General features: G+C 48.7%; 9 protein-coding genes across 9 annotated transcripts, besides 2 other annotated features; all 9 read left to right on the top strand.

Moving 5' to 3' along the window:
* Positions 1 to 469: 469 nt before the first annotated feature.
* Tb11.01.7130 (Tb-291 membrane associated protein, putative) lies at positions 470 to 2,626 on the top strand (the record flags this gene model as incomplete). The annotated part of the gene is made up of 1 exon (XM_824514.1): positions 470 to 2,626. The coding sequence occupies one exon, from the start codon at positions 470 to 472 to the stop codon at positions 2,624 to 2,626; it is 2,157 nt and encodes a 718-aa protein (XP_829607.1).
* A 274-nt stretch (positions 2,627 to 2,900) lies between these two features.
* On the top strand, positions 2,901 to 3,527 carry Tb11.01.7120 (hypothetical protein, conserved; the record flags this gene model as incomplete). Its single annotated transcript, XM_824513.1, has 1 exon — positions 2,901 to 3,527. One exon carries the CDS (start codon positions 2,901 to 2,903, stop codon positions 3,525 to 3,527), a length of 627 nt encoding a protein of 208 aa, XP_829606.1.
* Positions 3,528 to 3,653: 126 nt separating this feature from the next.
* Positions 3,654 to 3,737: a microsatellite.
* Positions 3,738 to 4,139: 402 nt separating this feature from the next.
* Positions 4,140 to 6,095, top strand: Tb11.01.7110 (methionyl-tRNA formyltransferase; the record flags this gene model as incomplete). Its single annotated transcript, XM_824512.1, has 1 exon — positions 4,140 to 6,095. One exon carries the CDS (start codon positions 4,140 to 4,142, stop codon positions 6,093 to 6,095), a length of 1,956 nt encoding a protein of 651 aa, XP_829605.1.
* A 377-nt stretch (positions 6,096 to 6,472) lies between these two features.
* On the top strand, positions 6,473 to 8,650 carry Tb11.01.7100 (ATP-dependent DEAD/H RNA helicase, putative; the record flags this gene model as incomplete). The annotated part of the gene is made up of 1 exon (XM_824511.1): positions 6,473 to 8,650. One exon carries the CDS (start codon positions 6,473 to 6,475, stop codon positions 8,648 to 8,650), a length of 2,178 nt encoding a protein of 725 aa, XP_829604.1.
* An 817-nt stretch (positions 8,651 to 9,467) lies between these two features.
* Positions 9,468 to 16,349, top strand: Tb11.01.7095 (hypothetical protein; the record flags this gene model as incomplete). Its single annotated transcript, XM_824510.1, has 1 exon — positions 9,468 to 16,349. The coding sequence occupies one exon, from the start codon at positions 9,468 to 9,470 to the stop codon at positions 16,347 to 16,349; it is 6,882 nt and encodes a 2,293-aa protein (XP_829603.1).
* Positions 16,350 to 16,851: 502 nt separating this feature from the next.
* Positions 16,852 to 17,472, top strand: Tb11.01.7090 (hypothetical protein, conserved; the record flags this gene model as incomplete). The annotated part of the gene is made up of 1 exon (XM_824509.1): positions 16,852 to 17,472. The coding sequence occupies one exon, from the start codon at positions 16,852 to 16,854 to the stop codon at positions 17,470 to 17,472; it is 621 nt and encodes a 206-aa protein (XP_829602.1).
* Positions 17,473 to 17,860: 388 nt separating this feature from the next.
* Tb11.01.7080 (U5 small nuclear ribonucleoprotein component, putative) lies at positions 17,861 to 20,785 on the top strand (the record flags this gene model as incomplete). The annotated part of the gene is made up of 1 exon (XM_824508.1): positions 17,861 to 20,785. One exon carries the CDS (start codon positions 17,861 to 17,863, stop codon positions 20,783 to 20,785), a length of 2,925 nt encoding a protein of 974 aa, XP_829601.1.
* A 1,124-nt stretch (positions 20,786 to 21,909) lies between these two features.
* Positions 21,910 to 22,527, top strand: Tb11.01.7070 (hypothetical protein, conserved; the record flags this gene model as incomplete). The annotated part of the gene is made up of 1 exon (XM_824507.1): positions 21,910 to 22,527. The coding sequence occupies one exon, from the start codon at positions 21,910 to 21,912 to the stop codon at positions 22,525 to 22,527; it is 618 nt and encodes a 205-aa protein (XP_829600.1).
* A 107-nt stretch (positions 22,528 to 22,634) lies between these two features.
* Positions 22,635 to 22,656: a microsatellite.
* A 356-nt stretch (positions 22,657 to 23,012) lies between these two features.
* Positions 23,013 to 24,020, top strand: Tb11.01.7060 (hypothetical protein, conserved; the record flags this gene model as incomplete). Its single annotated transcript, XM_824506.1, has 1 exon — positions 23,013 to 24,020. One exon carries the CDS (start codon positions 23,013 to 23,015, stop codon positions 24,018 to 24,020), a length of 1,008 nt encoding a protein of 335 aa, XP_829599.1.
* Positions 24,021 to 24,355: the final 335 nt, after the last annotated feature.

The following is a 24,355-nucleotide window of genomic DNA, read 5'->3' as shown; positions in this document are numbered from 1 at the left end:
GTTTTATTAGTTTCCCTTTAGCTCCCCTTTCGTGTAGCCTCGCACATATCGTTTATCCAATTCAATGGAGCGCGTGGGCTCGCGGCCGCTTTTTCCTTACATCACCACCACCACCACCACCCTTTTCTGAAGGTTACATTCTTAACGCCAATTTGTATCAAATTCCGCGAACGGATGGAGAGACGGAAAGACCACTTGTCTATGTTCTACATTCTCCGTGCTCTGGGGTATACATGAGCATTCATGAATTCCACATACTGTCCCAATTTTTATTCGCTTTCTCGCCCCCCCCCCTCTCCTTTCCCTCGGTCCTCTGCTAAAAAAAAAGGGTAAGAAGACACGCTCCCCGCACAACGTTGTGGGCTGAGCGCTCGCGTACATCTACGGCAGGGAATTCGTGTTTGCTTAGAGAACGAGAAAATTACCCGTCGTCCACTAGCACGAGACTTCCTTCCGTCACTTCTATATCATGTGGAACTTTTTAATAGACATAAAGAACGCGGCTCGGCGCACGGTTGCCCCAACGCGAGACGAGCTCGCCGCTGCACCTGAACAGAAACAGCAACGAAGTGCAGCAATGAGCTCGGGGTTTTCCCTCCTCGAGGAGCACGTCGTCGGTTGGATGAACAAACTCACATCATCCCCTGTTGTACTCGACTCTGGCGCTGGCAGTGCCGAACTGGCTGGCGAATATGAAAAACCGCCACCACTTTTATGTCTTGCGGAAGAAAAGCGTACATCTCTGGAACCAGAAGAATTGTTTCGATACATTACGGAGTCTGTCAGTCTTATAACTCTCACTTCCAAACGTATCCACGGAGAGGCGCAGTTCCTCCTTCAATTAAGCCTAGAGGAAAAAATAACGCATACAAGTGACTTTCTCAGCGTCTACACCTGGTGGGAAGATGCCGTGGATCAGCGTCTCCGCAAGTGTGAATTGATCTTCGAGGAGTACAAAGTGCAACCTGGGTTGATAAATGTAGAGAACATCGTTCATCTTCAACAGCGCATAAACAGCATTTGGGAAACATGTACAGCGGATATGGGAACTGTAAAAAAGATTGGAACGCTGTTGAGAGAGGAAAAGTACGACCTTATTAACCAAGTGGGCAACGACATCCCTAGCGAGTTCGCACATCAGCACGACCAGAATAACGATAAGACCGCGAAGCATCGCATTATAGGATCAGAGGCTCAACCCACAGGAAACAAAAACAGTAGCTTGCTACACGCTCAATGCACACAGGAAAGCAGAGTTCACACAGGAGAATACGTACAAAATGAATGCACAAATAAAATAAGCACCAGCAGCGGCAAACTCCATCCTCGAATTAACGAAAGTGACACACCTGCTAAGAAAGGGAAAATGAGACAACACGATGGTAAAGAGCATCTTATTAGGATTTGCAAGACGTCAGATAACTCCGAGGAAGAGACACACCTGAGAGCTGAAGAGGAAGCACGTCTGAGAGCTGAAGAGGAAGCACGTCTGAGAGCTGAAGAGGAAGCACGTCTCAGAGCTGAGGAGGAAGCACGTCTCAGAGCTGAAGAGGAAGCACGTCTGAGAGCTGAAGAGGAAGCACGTCTGAGAGCTGAAGAGGAAGCACGTCTGAGAGCTGAAGAGGAAGCACGTCTGAGAGCTGAAGAGGAAGCACGTCTGAGAGCTGAGGAGGAAGCACGTCTCAGAGCTGAAGAGGAAGCACGTCTCAGAGCTGAAGAGGAAGCACGTCTGAGAGCTGAAGAGGAAGCACGTCTCAGAGCTGAAGAGGAAGCACGTCTCAGAGCTGAGGAGGAAGCACGTCTGAGAGCTGAAGAGGAAGCACGTCTCAGAGCTGAAGAGGAAGCACGTCTGAGAGCTGAAGAGGAAGCACGTCTGAGAGCTGAAGAGGAAGCACGTCTCAGAGCTGAAGAGGAAGCACGTCTCAGAGCTGAAGAGGAAGCACGTCTCAGAGCTGAGGAGGAAGCACGTCTGAGAGCTGAAGAGGAAGCACGTCTGAGAGCTGAAGAGGAAGCACGTCTCAGAGCTGAGGAGGAAGCACGTCTCAGAGCTGAAGAGGAAGCACGTCTGAGAGCTGAAGAGGAAGCACGTCTGAGAGCTGAAGAGGAAGCACGTCTGAGAGCTGAAGAGGAAGCACGTCTGAGAGCTGAAGAGGAAGCACGTCTGAGAGCTGAAGAGGAAGCACGTCTGAGAGCTGAAGAGGAAGCACGTCTCAGAGCTGAGGAGGAAGCACGTCTGAGAGCTGAGGAGGAAGCACGTCTCAGAGCTGAAGAGGAAGCACGTCTCAGAGCTGAGGAGGAAGCATGCTGTGGGCACTCACCCCATTTTTCTAAGCTTTTTGCGGTTCTTGAGCATGAGGAAGGAGTTTGTAGGAGCATCGTTTGCCGGAAGCAAGCAGATGAATATCTTACTGTCTACCAAAAGTATATAGTTTCTACCTCAGTTAGTTTCGTTGATGAAGACGAGAGTGACCACTCCGAAAATCCTAGTATTGTTGCTCGCTTGGAGAGTGTAGCTGCTCCTTCTGATAGGCAGGATGCGGGCTCTGTTGTTGGTAAATCACGCATTGTGAAAGCCAAGGCAGATATACTAGTTGATGATGAGGGGGAGGAGTGGGATGACTGGTAGTGCTTCTGTTTCCCCAAATTGGAGTGATTGGGCGGGGTAAACAGTTTTTGCACACACTGGTGTTGCTAAGGTTTTGCCGTCGGGACGAGAGTTGTGTTACGTTGCGATTATGATCATTGTTATTTTGTTTGCATGAACACCCGTTGAGTTTTTGCCCCTAATTTCTCTAATCATATTGTTCTAAACCGAGTTCCTCACCTTTTACATTGCAACCTTCAACGTACTTAGTATAGCTGTTGTGTGCGTGAAGTCTAAGAAGTAATCTGAGTAGGTGATGGCCGATACGGAGGCAGTGGCTGGCACTGAAGCCATTCCACCTACCCAAAATGAGCAGCACGACTCCGCAGCTAAGAAGAAGCAAGCTAACTCCTATTATTACTGGCATAACCACGAGAAAGAACGAGCGAAGGTAGGCGATGTTGCGCCTATGCCGAAACCTGTTTTGCTGAAGAAGTCCGACCCATCGGTGTTGCCAGCTTCCACAGCAAGTTATCCGATCACGAAGCACAGCTGGTGTGACGGTAAGAAGAATGTTACGGTATACATTGACACAAAACTGGATGAAAAAGAAACAATGGTGGAAGACACGCTACAGGTGGAATTCGGAAAACGCCGTTTGACAGTGTCGTACATTGCGAATGTGCAGACCTCGAAGGATGTCGCAACGCAGCGAAGGAAACAACTTGTTCTTTGTTTGGCAAAGGCAATAAAGAGCAAAGAAAGCAGCTACAAAGTCAAGGACCCGAGTGGGCAGATTGTGATCCGACTGGCAAAGGCTGAAGAGACATCGTGGTGGGAGTTGGCTAAGAAGGATGGCAAGTTGTCCGATGCAGACGATTCCGATGAAGAAAACGAGGGCAAAGCGGACGAGGGGGACGGTGCTGCCGAAGAAAAAGCTTAATAACTCCGTTTTGTTTCTCTGTTCGCTTTCTTCGCGTCGGGACGCGAGCGTCGGTGTGTGCTCTTGTGCATACCCAGGTTTTTCAATTATCAAAGAAGGGAGTATTTTGTGCTACCTCTTTTCATTTTATTACCACAATTATTACAATCATTATTGTCGTTATTATTATTATATTATTATATTATTATTTTTATATTATTATTATTATTAAGTAATCATATTTCATTTTCTCGTGTTGATGTGGGTAGGAAAGTGACCAACCACTTTTCCATCGCCGCTGCGGGCGGCCGTGATCGAAAGGTGGGTTGTGTCCCGCTTGCACCGGAACCGAGACGGCCCTATATCTTTGTTAGCAAGCTCGCTGTTCGGTAAATGTGAGAATGTGGTCACCACCACCTTTTCGCCTAATGCGTTCCGCTTGCTTTATGTTGTTATTGTTATAGCGTAGGGGTTGGCCAACACTTCAGCCTTATCTGAAGAGGGAAAACAGTGCAGCTGTGGCGCACTTTCATGATAATTCCACCTAATTCCGTGCGCTGTTTTTTTAACTACTGAATTCTACCGAGAAAGGTGTGGAAGGCGGCAACAGGCGTCGGATCAGTGCCTTCACGCATGCGGCAGTGCATATCGAGGTGTGGACATAGTGTGGCAAGAGCTTGTTTCTGGAGCCACATTTCTTCCTTTCTGGTAAATCGTCGATCGAGAAGCAGCACCACCGATCCACCCGCCCCCTCCACTATGGTGGGATGTGTCGAGCAGGTCACGATCACCGGCAATGGCGATAAAACGAGGGGTACGCCGAACTGTGCTTTTACTGTTTGCGGAATGTCCAAACCCCCTTCCATCATTTTCTTCGGTGGTGATATTGTCTCGCTAGTAGCTTTGAAGGCTCTTCACAACCGCCTTCAGCTAATCATGGATGCTCGTCCCCTTCAGGAAAAAGGGTGCAGCGCGGCAACCGGTAGCGAGAAATCCCAACTTGTGGTTGTTTGTCCCTTCCTTCCTGCCGATCCTTTCACAGTGTTCAAACAGTACAGGCGTCAATACCCCGTGGCGCGATACTGTGTAGAGCACGGCATACCCTTAGTGCCTGTTGACCACCCGACGTCTATGGCGAAAAGTAAAACACTGGAATACCTGCTGCATCCCAAGCATTTGCCAACGCCTGTCATTAGCGGTGTGGCGCAAGTCGATCACATCGCGGGGCGACCCCTGGAGATGTTTGATGTAGCAGTCGTGGTGTCGTTTCGGTACTTCCTGCCGAACAAACTACTTGAGAAATTGAGATTCACCGTCAATTTGCATCCCTCTTTGTTGCCGCGGTATCGTGGCGCAAGTCCTATCTTTGCTCCGCTGCTTCGGGGGGACGACAAGGGTGGTGTTAGCGTTATCAAACTTCCACCGAGAGGGATGTTTATGGATGGCGGAGATGTGTTGCTTCAGCGAACTATACCAATACCACCGGAGATGACCATCCGAGAGTACTTTCCCAGCGTGACTGAGCAGGGCGCGGAAGCGCTCTGCGAGTGCCTATTTGGTAAGGTCCCTGTTGCGCCTGCACTCAGCTCACCTCCAGGATGTCTTCATCTCGGCCCAGCAGTAGCCAGTGGCTACTGTGATTGGCCACGGACATTCAATGCATTGTGGAATGCGGCGTGGAAGCAAGGGCACGACCTCCACTTCACAAAAGATCCGTGGCATGCGCCTCTTCTGAAAAGAGAATCAGCCGTTATTTACTGGCACAAAGTCACCGCGGACGAGGCCTACGGAATCTGGAGAGCGTTTGTTGGGGGTGAGTACTTCAGTCCAACCATCAACGCCACGTTAGACAAGGGTGCGACCCCCGTGCGAGGACAACTAATAAAACGGCTGTTGTCCCGTACGGTATGCGAACTAGAGAAACAAACGGTGTGGCACCGCGGTGATCAACTCAGCGGAGAAAGGTGCAATGAGGGACTTCCGAAGGAACAGCAGAGAGATGGGCATGGCGGCGGTGGGACGGACGAGGGAGGTAACGCAGTTCAGCGAAAAGACATCACAGTGGCCAGCAGCAAACCGTCAGAAAAAGTAGACGATGCCGAGGATGCTGGGTCTCATGACCATTTCCGCCACCGTCTTCTCGTTAGGTGTACCTTCACGGATGCTGTTTACCCTCAAGGCACCCCCAGCGCTGTCCAATGGGAGCTTCAGCGATTGGAGCAGGGGACTGTCACGCATTTTCGGAACTTGCATGACTGTGGCGACTGTGGCTCAAACGCCCCCACCACGGAAAGCTTTATTGAGGCAGGCAGCGCTTACTTCCCCAAGTCGGCGGAGGACATATGTGCTGTCAAGTGTCGTGTAGGTTGGTTCCTATGGAATGCTGTTGTGTTGGAGGGGTCACGCAAGCAGTCAGCAGGGTTATTGCGGAAAGGAATGGCCATGAAAACTGGAGTACTGTATCCGCGCCTCTTCGTGGTCCAGGCAAATGATAAGGGCAAGTGCTCTTCAAGGGATATCGGTGGCCGTAGCGCTTCTAACGCAAACGCTACGGTAACTGCGTGTCGGAGCAACCTGGCATCCTGTTGATTACGTTAGGGTTGGTGTGTGACAACGAGATCTTGTAGGGATTGCGTGCTTTCCACGGGAAGTGTGGATGGTGGTTGCGTGGATATACTGCTGATTTCTTCACATGGGGTGTTCATAGATACTTGTTTCGCGAGAGCCATACAGACAGGCGCATAAATGGATGTAGTAATTAGTGATTGGATAAATTTAGTCTTTACGACCTCTACTTGTATGTTGTTACGTGCATTTTTCTTTCCCTTGATCCATCCACTCACTTGCAACATTCGCAATAATGAGGTTAGGCCTACTGGGGCAGGTAGGGCGGTAAAGTGCATACCGCATTGAAATATCAAACACACAAGGGAAACGTGTGTAAAGTGCGGGGGTGTCGCAACCAAATGGGCATCAAGGGTCGTAGGAAGCGCCAACGGGAGCGAGAGGCAAAAGCTGCCAATGGCAAGGCAGGATTGGACAACGAGTACGTGGAAGAAGGGGAGGAAGAAGTCGACTCCGGCGCCGATGATGTAATGGTGATGGGAAGTGGCCCGTTTCGCCCACCGGTAGGTCCTCACGGTAAGTTGCTTATTAAGAAAACAGAATTGTACAACATGCAAGACACGGAGTATCTCGACCGCCTCGCAGAAGAACACGCCAATCGCCGCACAACACATCTTCGAAAGACAAGGAGCAGGGAAGGACAGAAAGACACTGCTTCTGAGACGGATAAGTTGCTGTTGCATCATTTTGACAATGAAGAGGATTTCCAGACCCTTTTCAACACTGGGGGTGCGAAGGCAGGTACGAGACTTAGCAACATCACTGAAGTTTTGGATGATGAAGCCAGAGTTCGTAGGGTACGAAAGAAGGTTGAGACTGGTGCACGATTTAACCACCCGCTTATTGGGGTTAATGAAAACGTTGTTCAAGCACTTCAGCAGGAGGGATTTTGCCGAATGACACCCATTCAGGAGCGAGTTATACCCTATGCCCTTCAGGGCTACGATCTCCTCGGTCAGGCGCAGACTGGTTCAGGGAAAACACTAGCCTTCTGTGTGCCGGTGCTTCATTCCATCATCGGTCTCGTAAGTAAGCGGCCGAATGTCACGTACAGTTTAATGCTTTCCCCCACCAAAGAGCTGTGCGTACAAACACATGATGTGCTGAGGGGGATATGTCAACACATTTCTAGTGATATTGCTGCGTTTTCCGTACACCTCATTACTGGGGGTACAAAAGTGTCAGAGGAACGGCGGCAACTTAACTCAGGCGTTTCCATAGTGGTTGGAACGCCGGGACGTATACATGACCATGTTCAGCATTGCTCGGGGTGGGATCTCTCCCGGCTACGCGCTCTCGTTCTGGACGAAGCAGACCGAATGCTGGCCGACGGTTTTCAGAGAAGCCTTGATGCCATTGTTCAGCGACTGCCGCGCTCCCGTCAGACGTATTTGTTTTCAGCAACTAACTCGAAGTCTATTGGGGAGTTGGCCCGGCTTTCGCTTTCTCGCAAGCCACTCTTCATCACGACAACAGGCAGTGCCCCGATTCCGGTACAATTAGGTACCGAAGCTTTTGATTCTGCGGTAGCTGCGGGTTGTGTTGATGCTGCATCTGCCACCTTTCCACCGTACTGCTCTTATGATGATCCGGATGTTGATGACCAGCTTAAAAGAGGGCGAGCGTCAGACACTGGTGGCAATGAGGCGGGAGGTGACATCAAACCCATTCCGGACACTCTTCGACAGTTCTGCCACATTACCCCTGTGCATGAACGCTTACTCTGCTTGTACGCGTTTGTCAAGCGCGTTGCCCGCACATCGAAGGCGATGGTGTTCTGCTCTACGGTGGCCAGCACTATATTTCACTTTCAAATGTTGGGATCCGTTGGGTTCCATAATGAAGTGATAATGCTGCATGGACAAATGAAGCACCGCCAGCGCGTGGCGGCATTTCAAGCGTTCAATGAATGGACAACCGGCGTGCTGCTTTGTACCGACGTTGCCGCTCGCGGTTTAGATATTCCGGATGTGGAGTGGATTCTGCAGTACGATCCCCCTCTTGACCCCACAGAATACGTGCATCGCATTGGGCGCACAGCTCGCGCTGGTAATGTCGGTAATGCGTTACTGTTTCTGACTCCTGAGGAGGCGGGCTTTGTGCGTTACCTCTCAAAGTTTGGTATTTCACTTGAAAAGTACCCAATGCCAGCCAAGCTCCCCCCCATCCAGATGAAGTTGGAACACGTACTGCAGTTGGATCCCATCGTGGCGAAGAGTTCCGTAAGTGCGTTCCGAGCTCACGTGGGCGCATACCAGAGTCACCTCCTTCAAAACATATTCAACGTTCACCGGCTAGACTTGGAGGGACTGGCGCGGAGCTTTGCCCTATCAGCGGTGCCGAGTGTCTCACTCCCAAGCAGCTCCGTGGAAGAGAAGCAGCAGGAGTATGTTAAGGGGAAGTTAAAGTCCCTGAACAAACGTCGGATGGAGGCGAAGAGGTACTACGAGGCACAGAAAACAAAAAAACAGTGGACAGAAGATGGGCAATTTGTTGGAATGGCTTTTCCGAAGTCTTAACAGTCGGGCGTAAACATTTTTCGTATTAAAGACACCATGCTAATTTAGACGTTATTCGGTGTCGCTGGAAATGTCGCCTGACTCCCACATATCTCTGCGTTAAGTGACCTAAGGAGGTCGCTGCAGGTATTTTTGAGTCGTCACCCTCTCCCCCACGATGGGCACGTGTTTCATCCCCTTCCAGTCCCTTTTCTGATTGTCGTGGGAAGGAGGAGGAGGCGTGTCGCCTTGGATTATGTCCACCTCAACTGCAAACCTCAGAAGCGGCTACGCCAGGGCCCGGAAAAACATGCACAGTAATTAGTCACTTGAGTCCTTTTACTCAAGTTCTGTTGGGCGCACAAAAGGAGATGCAGAGTCGCCCTGGTGAATGTCGTCAAGGCAGCAGCAACGAAGAAGAGGGTTGTTCGAGCTCTCCCACGGTGCTTCAAGCGGCGGATAACGGTCATTGAGGGGCTGTTTCGGCGAGGTGGTGGGGGTTATCGCATGGATTTGGCACGCTTAACGAAACGAGCATTAATAAGTGTAGTAGACTGCTACGGCATTTGTATTTGGCACATTAGTGACGGTGACTAACCTCCAGTGCGACACCATCCTAGTTTATTTGTGTTGTTGTTATCAATACAGTTTGTTGTTTAAAGTGACTTCTTAAACTCACCCTGCACCACTTTTCTCAATAGTATCGGACACCTTAGCTGGGTAATCGTTTTTCTTTTCTCCGAGAAGGGGAAGCAGACAGGAGAGCGTCGTAGCGGCGGTTCCTCCAAGGTGCCACCTCCCCCTACACTTATCGTCGCCGTCAAACAGAAAAAGGAAAATGAGTTTCAAGGACGCTCAGTTAATAGAAAACACGAGCGATATCGAAGGCAGTCGAAGGACTATAGAAGCGCGAATTGGAAATTCGCTTAGGGATGCACAGTACAAACTCACAAGCAGCGCTGCGCATGACTTACCAGAAGCCATGGCCGATATTTACATGGCGCTGACATCACTGACAGCGTACCTTTCGTTACCTAACGGCTCACCCAAAGCAGCTGCAACGGCAAACCGCATCGCTAAGCTGTGGCGTACCATAATTTATTATTACAAGCGCCGAGAGGGACTTGCTCCAGAGAGCACCGCTGGCAGCTCAGCACCTAGCGAGACAGACGCAATGGATCACACGCTTTCTCCGCACACAATGCAGCAGGGTTTTACTACTTATAAAGACACAGATGTTAACCTTGAACACTTGCGAGAAGAATTCCACAAAACGAAGTGTGAGCGCGATAGCACGGTAAAGGAACTAGAAAGCGTCCGACAAAAGCTTCAAAACTATGAAGAAAATTCACAACTAACGGCAATCCTGCAAAATGAACACGAAAGAATACAACAGGAAAATAGTGCATTAAAGGCAGCACTACACGAACATGAAAGGAAACTTCAACGATCCACAACACAGCTACAACAATCTCAACTCACACTACAAGAAAAGGAAATAGAAATGACAAAAACCAAAGAAGAGTACGAACGACGTTTACGAGAAATAAAAATAAAAGAAAATAATATAGACAAAGAAGAACAGGCAGCTTTACGAGAAAACATAAAGATACTGCATCAAACACTAAGAGACATGATACAAAATACGGAAGCCGCAGAAGTCAAACAAGGCACTCTAACTCTCGCAGATATTCAAACAAGCCACCAAGAACAAATAATAGCAATGAAACTAACATTAGCGGCACAGTGCGAAAGGGAACAGGAACTTTCAAACATCATTAAGGCAAAAGAGCAGCAACACCATAAACACATTGAAAACTTAAATACGAAAAAACAAAATGAACAAAAAAAATATAAAGAAAAACTTTCAACTCTTGAAATAGCTATGGAGGAACAGCGTGTTCGATACACCCATGAGGTGGAATCACTTCGTACTGAATTACAAAATGAGCGTGAACGTGTACAGGCGTCTGAGAAAGTTGCACAAGAGAACCATGAAGGTATGGAGAAATTGCATCGGGAACAACTTTTAGCTCTTGAAATAGCTATGGAGGAACAGCGTGTTCGATACACCCATGAGGTGGAATCACTTCGTACTGAATTACAAAATGAGCGTGAACGTGTACAGGCGTCTGAGAAAGTTGCACAAGAGAACCATGAAGGTATGGAGAAATTGCATCGGGAACAACTTTTAGCTCTTGAAATAGCTATGGAGGAACAGCGTGTTCGATACACCCATGAGGTGGAATCACTTCGTACTGAATTACAAAATGAGCGTGAACGTGTACAGGCGTCTGAGAAAGTTGCACAAGAGAACCATGAAGGTATGGAGAAATTGCATCGGGAACAACTTTCAACTCTTGAAATAGCTATGGAGGAACAGCGTGTTCGATACACCCATGAGGTGGAATCACTTCGTACTGAATTACAAAATGAGCGTGAACGTGTACAGGCGTCTGAGAAAGTTGCACAAGAGAACCATGAAGGTATGGAGAAATTGCATCGGGAACAACTTTTAGCTCTTGAAATAGCTATGGAGGAACAGCGTGTTCGATACACCCATGAGGTGGAATCACTTCGTACTGAATTACAAAATGAGCGTGAACGTGTACAGGCGTCTGAGAAAGTTGCACAAGAGAACCATGAAGGTATGGAGAAATTGCATCGGGAACAACTTTTAGCTCTTGAAATAGCTATGGAGGAACAGCGTGTTCGATACACCCATGAGGTGGAATCACTTCGTACTGAATTACAAAATGAGCGTGAACGTGTACAGGCGTCTGAGAAAGTTGCACAAGAGAACCATGAAGGTATGGAGAAATTGCATCGGGAACAACTTTTAGCTCTTGAAATAGCTATGGAGGAACAGCGTGTTCGATACACCCATGAGGTGGAATCACTTCGTACTGAATTACAAAATGAGCGTGAACGTGTACAGGCGTCTGAGAAAGTTGCACAAGAGAACCATGAAGGTATGGAGAAATTGCATCGGGAACAACTTTTAGCTCTTGAAATAGCTATGGAGGAACAGCGTGTTCGATACACCCATGAGGTGGAATCACTTCGTACTGAATTACAAAATGAGCGTGAACGTGTACAGGCGTCTGAGAAAGTTGCACAAGAGAACCATGAAGGTATGGAGAAATTGCATCGGGAACAACTTTTAGCTCTTGAAATAGCTATGGAGGAACAGCGTGTTCGATACACCCATGAGGTGGAATCACTTCGTACTGAATTACAAAATGAGCGTGAACGTGTACAGGCGTCTGAGAAAGTTGTACAAGAGAACCATGAAGGTATGGAGAAATTGCATCGGGAACAACTTTTAGCTCTTGAAATAGCTATGGAGGAACAGCGTGTTCGATACACCCATGAGGTGGAATCACTTCGTACTGAATTACAAAATGAGCGTGAACGTGTACAGGCGTCTGAGAAAGTTGCACAAGAGAACCATGAAGGTATGGAGAAATTGCATCGGGAACAACTTTTAGCTCTTGAAATAGCTATGGAGGAACAGCGTGTTCGATACACCCATGAGGTGGAATCACTTCGTACTGAATTACAAAATGAGCGTGAACGTGTACAGGCGTCTGAGAAAGTTGCACAAGAGAACCATGAAGGTATGGAGAAATTGCATCGGGAACAACTTTCAACTCTTGAAATAGCTATGGAGGAACAGCGTGTTCGATACACCCATGAGGTGGAATCACTTCGTACTGAATTACAAAATGAGCGTGAACGTGTACAGGCGTCTGAGAAAGTTGCACAAGAGAACCATGAAGGTATGGAGAAATTGCATCGGGAACAACTTTTAGCTCTTGAAATAGCTATGGAGGAACAGCGTGTTCGATACACCCATGAGGTGGAATCACTTCGTACTGAATTACAAAATGAGCGTGAACGTGTACAGGCGTCTGAGAAAGTTGCACAAGAGAACCATGAAGGTATGGAGAAATTGCATCGGGAACAACTTTCAACTCTTGAAATAGCTATGGAGGAACAGCGTGTTCGATACACCCATGAGGTGGAATCACTTCGTACTGAATTACAAAATGAGCGTGAACGTGTACAGGCGTCTGAGAAAGTTGCACAAGAGAACCATGAAGGTATGGAGAAATTGCATCGGGAACAACTTTTAGCTCTTGAAATAGCTATGGAGGAACAGCGTGTTCGATACACCCATGAGGTGGAATCACTTCGTACTGAATTACAAAATGAGCGTGAACGTGTACAGGCGTCTGAGAAAGTTGCACAAGAGAACCATGAAGGTATGGAGAAATTGCATCGGGAACAACTTTCAACTCTTGAAATAGCTATGGAGGAACAGCGTGTTCGATACACCCATGAGGTGGAATCACTTCGTACTGAATTACAAAATGAGCGTGAACGTGTACAGGCGTCTGAGAAAGTTGCACAAGAGAACCATGAAGGTATGGAGAAATTGCATCGGGAACAACTTTTAGCTCTTGAAATAGCTATGGAGGAACAGCGTGTTCGATACACCCATGAGGTGGAATCACTTCGTACTGAATTACAAAATGAGCGTGAACGTGTACAGGCGTCTGAGAAAGTTGCACAAGAGAACCATGAAGGTATGGAGAAATTGCATCGGGAACAACTTTTAGCTCTTGAAATAGCTATGGAGGAACAGCGTGTTCGATACACCCATGAGGTGGAATCACTTCGTACTGAATTACAAAATGAGCGTGAACGTGTACAGGCGTCTGAGAAAGTTGCACAAGAGAACCATGAAGGTATGGAGAAATTGCATCGGGAACAACTTTTAGCTCTTGAAATAGCTATGGAGGAACAGCGTGTTCGATACACCCATGAGGTGGAATCACTTCGTACTGAATTACAAAATGAGCGTGAACGTGTACAGGCGTCTGAGAAAGTTGCACAAGAGAACCATGAAGGTATGGAGAAATTGCATCGGGAACAACTTTCAACTCTTGAAATAGCTATGGAGGAACAGCGTGTTCGATACACCCATGAGGTGGAATCACTTCGTACTGAATTACAAAATGAGCGTGAACGTGTACAGGCGTCTGAGAAAGTTGCACAAGAGAACCATGAAGGTATGGAGAAATTGCATCGGGAACAACTTTTAGCTCTTGAAATAGCCATGGAGGAACAGCGTGTTCGATACACCCATGAGGTGGAATCACTTCGTACTGAATTACAAAATGAGCGTGAACGTGTACAGGCGTCTGAGAAAGTTGCACAAGAGAACCATGAAGGTATGGAGAAATTGCATCGGGAACAACTTTCAACTCTTGAAATAGCTATGGAGGAACAGCGTGTTCGATACACCCATGAGGTGGAATCACTTCGTACTGAATTACAAAATGAGCGTGAACGTGTACAGGCGTCTGAGAAAGTTGCACAAGAGAACCATGAAGGTATGGAGAAATTGCATCGGGAACAACTTTTAGCTCTTGAAATAGCTATGGAGGAACAGCGTGTTCGATACACCCATGAGGTGGAATCACTTCGTACTGAATTACAAAATGAGCGTGAACGTGTACAGGCGTCTGAGAAAGTTGCACAAGAGAACCATGAAGGTATGGAGAAATTGCATCGGGAACAACTTTTAGCTCTTGAAATAGCTATGGAGGAACAGCGTGTTCGATACACCCATGAGGTGGAATCACTTCGTACTGAATTACAAAATGAGCGTGAACGTGTACAGGCGTCTGAGAAAGTTGCACAAGAGAACCATGAAGGTATGGAGAAATTGCATCGGGAACAACTTTCAACTCTTGAAATAGCTATGGAGGAACAGCGTGTTCGATACACCCATGAGGTGGAATCACTTCGTACTGAATTACAAAATGAGCGTGAACGTGTACAGGCGTCTGAGAAAGTTGCACAAGAGAACCATGAAGGTATGGAGAAATTGCATCGGGAACAACTTTCAACTCTTGAAATAGCTATGGAGGAACAGCGTGTTCGATACACCCATGAGGTGGAATCACTTCGTACTGAATTACAAAATGAGCGTGAACGTGTACAGGCGTCTGAGAAAGTTGCACAAGAGAACCATGAAGGTATGGAGAAATTGCATCGGGAACAACTTTTAGCTCTTGAAATAGCTATGGAGGAACAGCGTGTTCGATACACCCATGAGGTGGAATCACTTCGTACTGAATTACAAAATGAGCGTGAACGTGTACAGGCGTCTGAGAAAGTTGTACAAGAGAACCATGAAGGTATGGAGAAATTGCATCGGGAACAACTTTTAACTCTTGAGATAGCTATGGAGGAACAGCGTGTTCGATACACCCATGAGGTGGAATCACTTCGTACTGAATTACAAAATGAGCGTGAACGTGTACAGGCGTCTGAGAAAGTTGTACAAGAGAACCATGAAGGTATGGAGAAATTGCATCGGGAACAACTTTCAACTCTTGAGATAGCTATGGAGGAACAGCGTGTTCGATACACCCATGAGGTGGAATCACTTCGTACTGAATTACAAAATGAGCGTGAACGTGTACAGGCGTCTGAAATGTGCGTAACGCGTTTGGTGGATATAGGGAAGGAACAGTACTGTTGCGAAGTTGATGTTGATGTTGTTGATATGTCTCGTCGTTTATTTGTGGATGATATGAAAATATCCTTTTGTTCGGATGAAGAACAGTTGGTGAATACTGTTTTTAGTCAGTTTTCTTGTTCTGATCGTGGCGTTTTCTCTTTGGTTGGTTGCCCTGCTGTGTCGTCTTTTCGTCGTGGTTCTGTTGCGAAGCAACTGCGTGTTGGTGTTCGTAACGTGCTTGACAAGTTGCGTTCGTTTGAATTTGACGTATCGGATGCTGTTGTGCTTTCTCAGCAGCGTATGTTGTTTATCCAGAATGTTACAAAAAAGTTAGGTATTGTTCCAGGTGCGAAATTATCTGTTGATGATAAATTTTATTCTCCCGTGACGTCGAAATCTAAATGCTCTGCGCCCGAGTTGCCGTTTTCCTTTGGACCCTTGAAGGCTCTTTGCGATGTTGTTGGTGTTGGACTTCAAAGAGCGATTTCATTTACAGCTGTATGGGATGAAGAGAGCAGGCGGCTGGTTGAGGTCGTTGAAGCGCTACGCCACAATATCTTGGTAGTGGCGTCTCTTTGCTCGTGGTATTCCCAACGCTTCGATGCTTGGGGGAAACTGACGGGTTTCACTGTTGCAAAGTTAACTGTAGCTTTGCAGAAACTTCAGTACTGCTTGCTGAGGTCGTTACCCCTTAACGTTTGTGACGCTCCCATTTTTGAGGCGTGTTTCCTCCTTGTGAACGACTCAAGGAAGACGCTTTGTGGTATCGGTCAGAAGCTTACAGCCACTGCTGATACTCCATTGAGCTCATCCTGTTCAGTAGATGGTGGGGCTGGCATTGCTTCTTCGGTACTTCTTAGTAAATATCGTAAACAGCAAGAAGTCAGGCCTCCAGTTACGTTGGACGCTGCAACTTTACCGCAGCTACCGTTTTTATTATCCAGTAGAGATGGGGAAGATGTTTCCACACCGATTAAGTCCCGCGATAACGCAACAGTGAATGGTCGCAGCGACGAAAAGTTTGATGGCTATACTAATCCATTTGGCGTGACACCCAGCGGTTGCGGGGCTAAATTTGGCCCCGTTGAAGAAGGTACCACTGTAGAAGCTGCTGCGGAAGGACGGCAAGGGCCGTTCAAGAAGAAGCAACGGCGCGAGTTGAGACTTAAATTCATAGGATAAAGTTGAGTTAGTGGTTGATGCAACCCTATGCATGGCGCCTAGCGTACGAACCGTCGTCAAGGAAGCAGAGGAAGAAGGGAAGGTGTACGTTAAAAACATTGTAGTTTGCTCCTCTCAGTTGCATTTTTAGTAATTTTATTCGTTACCATGAATGGTGTAAAACTAAAGTTCTCCCTCACTATTATAATATTTTTGTGCCTTCTCTTTATTTTTTCTTTTCAACTCGCCCAGGTCCTTCACGCAACCTCGGCATTGTTACTGTTCGTGTCACTGTTGTTTTACGCTGCTCGGTCGCTTACATGTCATTATTTGATTTAATGCCACACACATGCATGCATGCACAGATGTACTTCATATTGTTGTCATTGTTGCTTTGTCGATTGTTCATGCCACATCTTAACTTTTTAAAAAAACGGATACAGGAACAGGAACAGTTGCTGAGGGAACGCCCCACTGATTCAGGGGAGACAAGGAAGTGTGGTGGGTGACGTAACAGGAAGGAATGTCAGCCCTTCTTCCAAGGGAGGCGGTAGCGCTCCTCTACCGCCGCTACCTGAAGGCAGCCAACAGCATCCCAAATGTGACCATCCGGATGCTGCTCCTGCAGCAAATCCGCTCGGGTTTTAGAAGGAACCGCGGCATCACAAGCCCGTCGGCACAGCGTGAGCTCATCAATCAGGCCCACAAAGACCTGCAGGTTTTGGAGGACGAGCGGCTCTCGCGTACGTTATACATCAACCGTTTGGGCCTCGTCTCGTGTCTTGACTGGGAAGTACGCCGCACGGAGTACAATTTCACCCCAGAATCACAAAACTTCATTGCTGCTTTTCTCATGTTGGGCTTTATGCTCATAGCGGTGGTAGCGATGAATGCAAAACCCATTGAGGTGCGTCACCCAGACATAAGCGAAATGGTGGGTGCGATGGCTATGCGTTTGGAGGCGAATTCCCCAGAGGAGCTGCGGCAAATACGTGAAAGGCAGATTCGCACTGGGCTCGAACGACAGCAACACCGGTTGTCGCTGGAGCACCGTGTTCTCGCCACGTTCCACGATGCTCCAGGCGTGAGGCTGGAACCGCCATCCCTGCGTAATCCCTATGGCATAGTTTCTAATGAGGGTTGAAAGGGGTTCTCCCTTTTTTATCGACCCTTTTCCCTGCGGTGCACTAAGTTGCACGCTTGCTAGCAGGGGGCGAGTCCTGGGCTTGTTCTTTGTCATTAATGAATGGCGTTGGGATGGGTGTGTCGGTGCAAAAATTTCTTCCCTCTGTGCGGGCACTGAGTTAACCGCTACTCTTCATCCTGCGCCCGTGGTGCATGCAAATTCTGGCACGTGGAACCTTCACCATGGAGTTTTCCCCTCGCATACATTCTGCTCTTGTGTCTCCCCCAATCTTGTTTCTACCCGCCTGCTATGTTTCTGCCGCCAGTGGAAGAAAAAGAGTAACAATAACGGTCCCACTGTCGGTTGGGAATTGCTCTTCCGACCGGAGTGCGCGTCTGATTCTAATATGAACTTTGGTTATGATGAAGAGGGGAACAGAGTCCCCAGTGACCAAAGTGGGTGTGGCGACAGCACCAGCAGGGAGTACGACGGCACCCACGAAGTGAGATCTACTAGCGACGACAACGATAACGATTCTTCAGGGTCAGCCGGGAGCGGTACAGAAAGTAACAGAGGCAGTGATGGTAGCGACTCTGTAGAACACGAGCGGCGAAGGCACGACGACGACACGACGAGTGGGTCAAGTGGTGACTTTGGCGACGATGTTGAGCTTGTCATTGGAGAAGTTGCCAACCAGTCAATCGATGAGCCTTTGGTGGCTGGTCGTGACGTTGCATCATCAACCATGAAAAATCGCAGGGATGCTGCCGGAGGAAAGTTTTTGTTGGAAGATCGTCTGGTACATCCTCTTCTAATTGGGGAGGTGGTGTCGAAAGAGCCGTCGACGCGGGACTTCTTGGATCTCCTGCGAGGCGTCCCTTCACGACAGCGTATCGTTGCGGTTGCGGGGCACTTGCACCACGGAAAAACTTCACTCTTGTCACTGCTTCTAGGCGGTCGTGCCTACAGGCAGCGAGAGGACGAGGTTGAGCGAGGCATATCCGTGAAGAGCAGCGTCGTGACGGAGGTTGTCGCGGGTGCACATTATGAACAGACCTCACACCTAATGACGTTTGTCGACACTCCCGGTCACCCCGATTTTGCGGCGGAAACAGCAGCCGCGCTACGTCTAGCGGACGCTGTGCTTTTTTGCGTTGACGCCGCTGAGTCGCTCACAAGTAACGGCGCTCGGCTCCTGCGCCAGGTTGTATTGCAGGAAGGAATACCAATTGTGCTTGTTATAACGAAAATTGATCGCCTTATAATGGATTTGAAGCTCCCTCCGCTCGATGCGTATCGAAAGTTGCGCATGGTGGTGGATGCGGTAAACAATGAAATTTCTAGTTTTGGAAGTGGATGCTCTCCCTTCTTGGTGTCGCCGCTGAACGGCACTGTTTGTTTCGCTTCCTCCAACATCGGATGTTTTTTCACCACGGAGACGTTTGCGTTGAAGTACAGCAGCAAGTACCCATCCGTGGATGCGATCGCTTTATCGCAGCAATTGTGGGGGCAAGTGACTTTTGAGGAGGGAAGGTTCGTTCGCATTACAAACTTCCGCCAGAAACCTTCCTTTGTTACACTTGTGCTTGAGCCTCTGTACAAGGTTGTTGCTCATTCACTTACTGGAAAAGGCTCGCAGGTACTCAGCAATAAGCTTAATCCACTGCCGCGAGGGCCCATCAGTGCTGTACGCGAGGCAGTGCAACTTTTCTGCGGTGACCCCGCGTTGGAGGGTATTGATGCGCTTCTAAACGTATTGCCCGCAACTGACAAACGCTCAGCGTGGCTGAAGACGCAGTACCGGCTGAATGTAGAGGAAGAAGACTCAGCAGCAGCCATCGCACCGATAATACGATCTCAAAATAATGGTGAGGAGAACTTTGCCGTTGTTCGTGTACTGCACGGCGTACTGAAACGTGGGGTAAAGGTGGTTGTGGTGGATGAGCATTCCAGTGATGCTGAGCCTTTTTATACGTTTACGGTAAAGGAGTTGTTGCTGAAAATGTTGGACGGATTTGTCGATGTGGATTGCGCGTACGCAGGCCAGGTTGTTCTCGTCACCGGCTTTGATACACGAGCAGGAAGTCACCTTGTGATGGTCGGCGGAGTCGCTGCCACGAGTTTGTTATGGGAAGAGGAAAACACTATAGACTCCGCCAGAGAGTCTGGCGCTTCGTGGCTCGATGAAGTGAGAGTACTACCCCTTAAGTGCGGAAAACCATTTGTGCATGTTGGAGTTGAACTGAAAAATCCAGCAAAAGCAAACCAGTTACAGCAAAGTCTTCAAATATTGATTCGCACAACACCTGGCCTAGACGCGCACAAAGAGGAAACGGGGGAGTTCACCATTAGTGGCTATGGGGAGTTGCACCTCGACACTGCTCTACACGAGTTGCGGTGTGCCTTGTGCAAAGGGGTGAAACTTGGCATATCTCCGCCATTTGTTTCCTTTTCGGAGACTGTGTTAGAAAAGGATGGTGCTTTAGCTGTCACTTCGTCAAACTGGGCACATATTGGTTTTACGGCCGGCTCGCTCCCAACCAAACTGACTGAACAAATCGAAAATGAGCAAATCAATCTGTTTCCTTCGCCCGGTACCGACAGTGTTGTTAAGCTATGGACGACGTTACAGCAACACGACATGGACGCTCTTGACGCGCGGAACATAATAGCGACAGGCCCACACACAACGAAAGGGCCGAGTGTGCTCATTAATGATACGCTTGACGAGGAGCACGAGGAGTTCGAACGACTCACAGAGCAGCGGTTGCAAGCCATTACCGCTGGGTTCCGCTCTGCAGTGGCAGCGGGGCCGCTGATCGGCGACGTCGTTCGCGGAGCGGCACTGCGCCTCATTTTCGCAGACCTGGAGCCTGATGCCAGAGACGCGGCGATTATGGCTGGTGCGAGAACCGCAGCTAAACAGGCGCTACTCGGTGCGCATCCGCAGCTTCTTGAGCCAGTGCTAAAGGTTGACATTATGTGCCCCCCAGGGTCTGTGGAAAAAATTGCAGAGGTACTGCAAATGCGTCGCGGGAGTATTGTATCGGAGGAACCCATAGCAGCAACTACATTTGTGTGCGTCCGGGCGTTAGTACCGGCAATCGACAGCTTCGGCCTGGAAACACAGCTGCGAGTGGTGACGCTTGGCGAGGCACTTCCACTCTTCGCGTTCGACAGCTGGGACACAGTTCCAGGGGACCCGTTTGACACAACGGTACACATTGGGCCCTTGCAACCGGCGCGGGGGTACCAGCTAGCACGTGATTTCACGTTGAAAACACGCTTCCGCAAGGGATTACCACCACTTCTCGCAGAGTTCCAGATGTGAGGAAAGTGTGGATTGCATCGTGGTCACCAATTTCCATTGCCCGTTCTTCGTTCACATACCCCCTCTCCAGCTGTCCGTGACCACTGCGGCTGGTGCATGTGCGTTTTGATCAATCTATTAAGCGCTTCTTCAGGAAGGCGTTGTACACCCGTGCTCCGAGACCATACAGTGTGAGTGATTCACGGTGAAGTTAAACACTGGTTTCGTTTCCTTCTCGGCAGATAATCCCATAACCTTGTCGCGTTTGCAATTCACACGCTGCCGAGACCACTAGCGTCAAAGAGTCAGAGAGGCGCGCGCACAGCATGTGGACAGAGACAATGTGGGAAAATAAATCGATATGAGGAATAACCATCGAGGGGCGTAAGGTTGCCAACGTGTGGTTGGTAACTCGCGTACAATAATGAATGATTTAAGACACTGCAAATGGGGTGTTAGCGCGGCAAAAATTATATTCCTTCACAGGATTGGTTCATCATCGCCTAATCGGATGGCGGGGATCATTGATAATCTTTTGGACTGACACGATGTGTCGGAAGGTGGGAGTAGTGCCGACAATTCGCTGCTTACGTACACACGCAAATCACATAATGCTGCCTTTGGCGCATCCCAGTCCAAAGCACCTCCATTACCCATTACTGTTCTCGTTTAATTTTTTCTGGCGTGCTAACACGCCTGTTTTAACGCTCAAATGTTCAGGGAGGGGGAGGTGTTGGGAAGGGGTGCCTATGGTGAGTGTTTGGAGACAAAGGAGTACAAGCAAGATTTACTTGAATGGGGCGACGAAGTACTGCATTGGGAAGATGTGTGTCTGTTTGATGCCTGAGAATTTTGGGGGAGGAGTAAATAACTCATTGCTAACCTGAAGCGCATCTTTTCCTCTCTCACAACTGTGGCAAGTGCCATCCATGCTTGCCGCTGGCGCTGTTTTGTTATCACGCGAGATTTCCTCCATCCTTATGCCTTCTCCCCCTCCCTATCTACGCCAGAAGTGCCGCGATTTTGCACACGGAAACCAATAAGGAAACAGGTGCGGAAGGGAGAACGAAAGACAAGGAGATAAGTTTTGTTTACGGACTAAGGGAAAGAAGAAACTCTGCAACAAGTTAATAAGGTAAGGGAATATGAACCAAGATTTGGACAAGGAGCTGCGTGAGGCGCTTCAGCAGGATAAGTATGATCTCCAACTGTTTCTCCGTTTCCTTAAGAGCTACGTCGTATCGGGCAGTCAACCGGAAAAACAGCTTTTGCTGGGAATTTTGCTGCAGGCGCTTCCACGTTTCCACACCAGCGACTTTTCCGCCTGTATCTCTCTCATTTCCAGCCACGTGCAGGACGCCTCTTATATTGAAAAGGATATAATCCTCATTTACGATCTGGAGAATTACCTCAGTTCGGGTAACTTCCCTCAGTTCTGGCAAGTGTGGCGAGAGTCCGAAGGTACACTCCCAGCGCGGCCAAGCTTCGAGCCAAACATGCGCGCCGCCATCCTAACGGTGATTGGCTGTACGCTTGGACACATTCAAACCAAAGACCTCAGTGTTTACCTGGGTCTGAAGTCAGGAGAAAAGCTTGAAGAGGTGCTGAGGGAGGCGGCACGCATTGCGGGTGACGCAGTGCAGCTTGTTGGGGCCGATGAGCAGGCGGTGGTATTTCAGAAATCAGTTTTTAATGCCCCGGAGAGCGACTCCAATCAAGAGCTAAAGCGGTTCTCAGATACTGTCACCATTGTGTCGTTGTAGGTGTATGGCCGCGTTGGCGGTTCGTCACCCTCCGAAGGCGCTCATGTGCTTCACGCGCCTTCCAGCCTGAGGAGGTGCAGGAGTGGACGCCCGTGGGGTTTAAGTGCATATATATATATATATATATATGTGTGTGTGTGTGCATACCTCGTTGAGGCAACTTGTTGACTAAAAGGGGAATCTGTGCGAATAAACCTTCTCCTCCTCACAACCTTACTTTCCCCAAGTTTCCCACAGGTTGATGTCGGGTGCATCACCCTTCCCTCCTAGTTCTGTTGGCTGTGTTTGCGCAATCTCACCACTGGTTGCTTCTCTTAACATGCATTTTCCCCTGATGAAGGCAATCCAGGTCAAAAGCTGTTGACTTTAATCAATAAAAATCAAAAAATACACAACCCAGGAAAGTGTCGAACTCCGCAGATACCCCTCTCCGGTGGGAGTGGCCGTGTAATAACGGAAGGGAAATGACAAGTATTACAGCGTATATGCGTCCAACAGATGTCGCATGCGTGTTCTACAGACACGAGACGCTTGGGCAGAGCGAGCCTATTAAAGTCTGTGAGAAAATTTCGGACGTTTTTCACACTGTCGAGCACCACGTTGGAAAGGGGGCAGCCGCGGTACCAACTTCTAATGCCGACGATGATAATATGTCGGTTTTGCACCGGCATCTTTCCGCTCTTGCCCACCAGGAATCACTCTCCATGATGGCCTCGTATGCCGGGTACACAGTTCAAACTCGCAGCCATATAGCGGAGGATCTTTCAGAGAAAAGCGCCGAACTCCTGTGGAAACATGCAGCACATCGCGCTGCCGCAAGTATATTTGGCACGGACCGTTGCACTCCGCGACGGAGGGCCCTTGTTATGGGTGTTTACATCACACGAACGTCCGCCAACTACTTTACAGTTGGGATCGTAACACAAGGCGACACGCGTGACCCACGTATTCGGAAGGCGATCACAACGCTCTCCGGCACCCACAAGTTGACACGGCTGGACTCTGAACTGCAGATATGCGCGGCCCACCGCTCCATGAGTATTCGACTGTGGTGGGAGCCAAGAAGTGACCGCGTGACGCCGCGTAGTGTCATGCCGCCCATCCGTGTTATATTGGAGCGAGAGCAACAGGAGCTGTCCAAAACGTGTGTGACTTATATGACGGGCTACGGCGCTGTGAACATTTTCCTCTGCCGCCCTGTAGCCTCCAAGTTGCTCGGTACCACAAGGAAGTTGCTTAATACAGGGGAGTGCCACCCCACGGAGGATGCTGCGGCATGGTTTGATGGGCGCAGGTTTCCTTCCTGTGCGAAGGAAACGCAGCAACGTCGTAGGCTGACAGTTGTATTGTACTTTAATGATCTACATCCGGTCGAGGTGGGTGAACACCTTGTGGGTGTTGAGGTCGAGCCGCTACCTCCCTTCAGGCCGTTCGTTCCCTCACAGTACGCACATTTGCCGCCCTTTCTTGTGGTCGGACGGAGTGGTGCATAAAGATTTTTATTCTATGTTGTTTTTGCACCCGTATTTTTTATTCTTATTTTTATTTTGAATACCTCCCTTTCCTTTCGCCTTAATTTTCAATATCGTTAAACGAAAAAATAGGGGAACGCGGCAAACGGGCGTAACAGGGCGTGGGGATGGATTGTGACTTGGTTGTATTGAATTCAGAACTCAGTCACTTACGCTTTTGTTTTATTTCATACGCGCTGGTTGTTTCTAGTGGCGAAGTTCGTATTGATATATACAAGGCTGAGACGTTCCTCCACGTTGTCATAGTTTTTATTCGTCATTAAAAAGTTTTGTTTTATGCCGCCGTTGCTCATTTA

The sequence above is a fragment of the Trypanosoma brucei genome, assembly GCF_000002445.2.
Source record: "Trypanosoma brucei brucei TREU927 chromosome 11 chr11_scaffold01 genomic scaffold, whole genome shotgun sequence".
NCBI lineage: Eukaryota > Euglenozoa > Kinetoplastea > Trypanosomatida > Trypanosomatidae > Trypanosoma > Trypanosoma brucei.
This window is presented reverse-complemented; position numbering and strand designations above follow the sequence as displayed.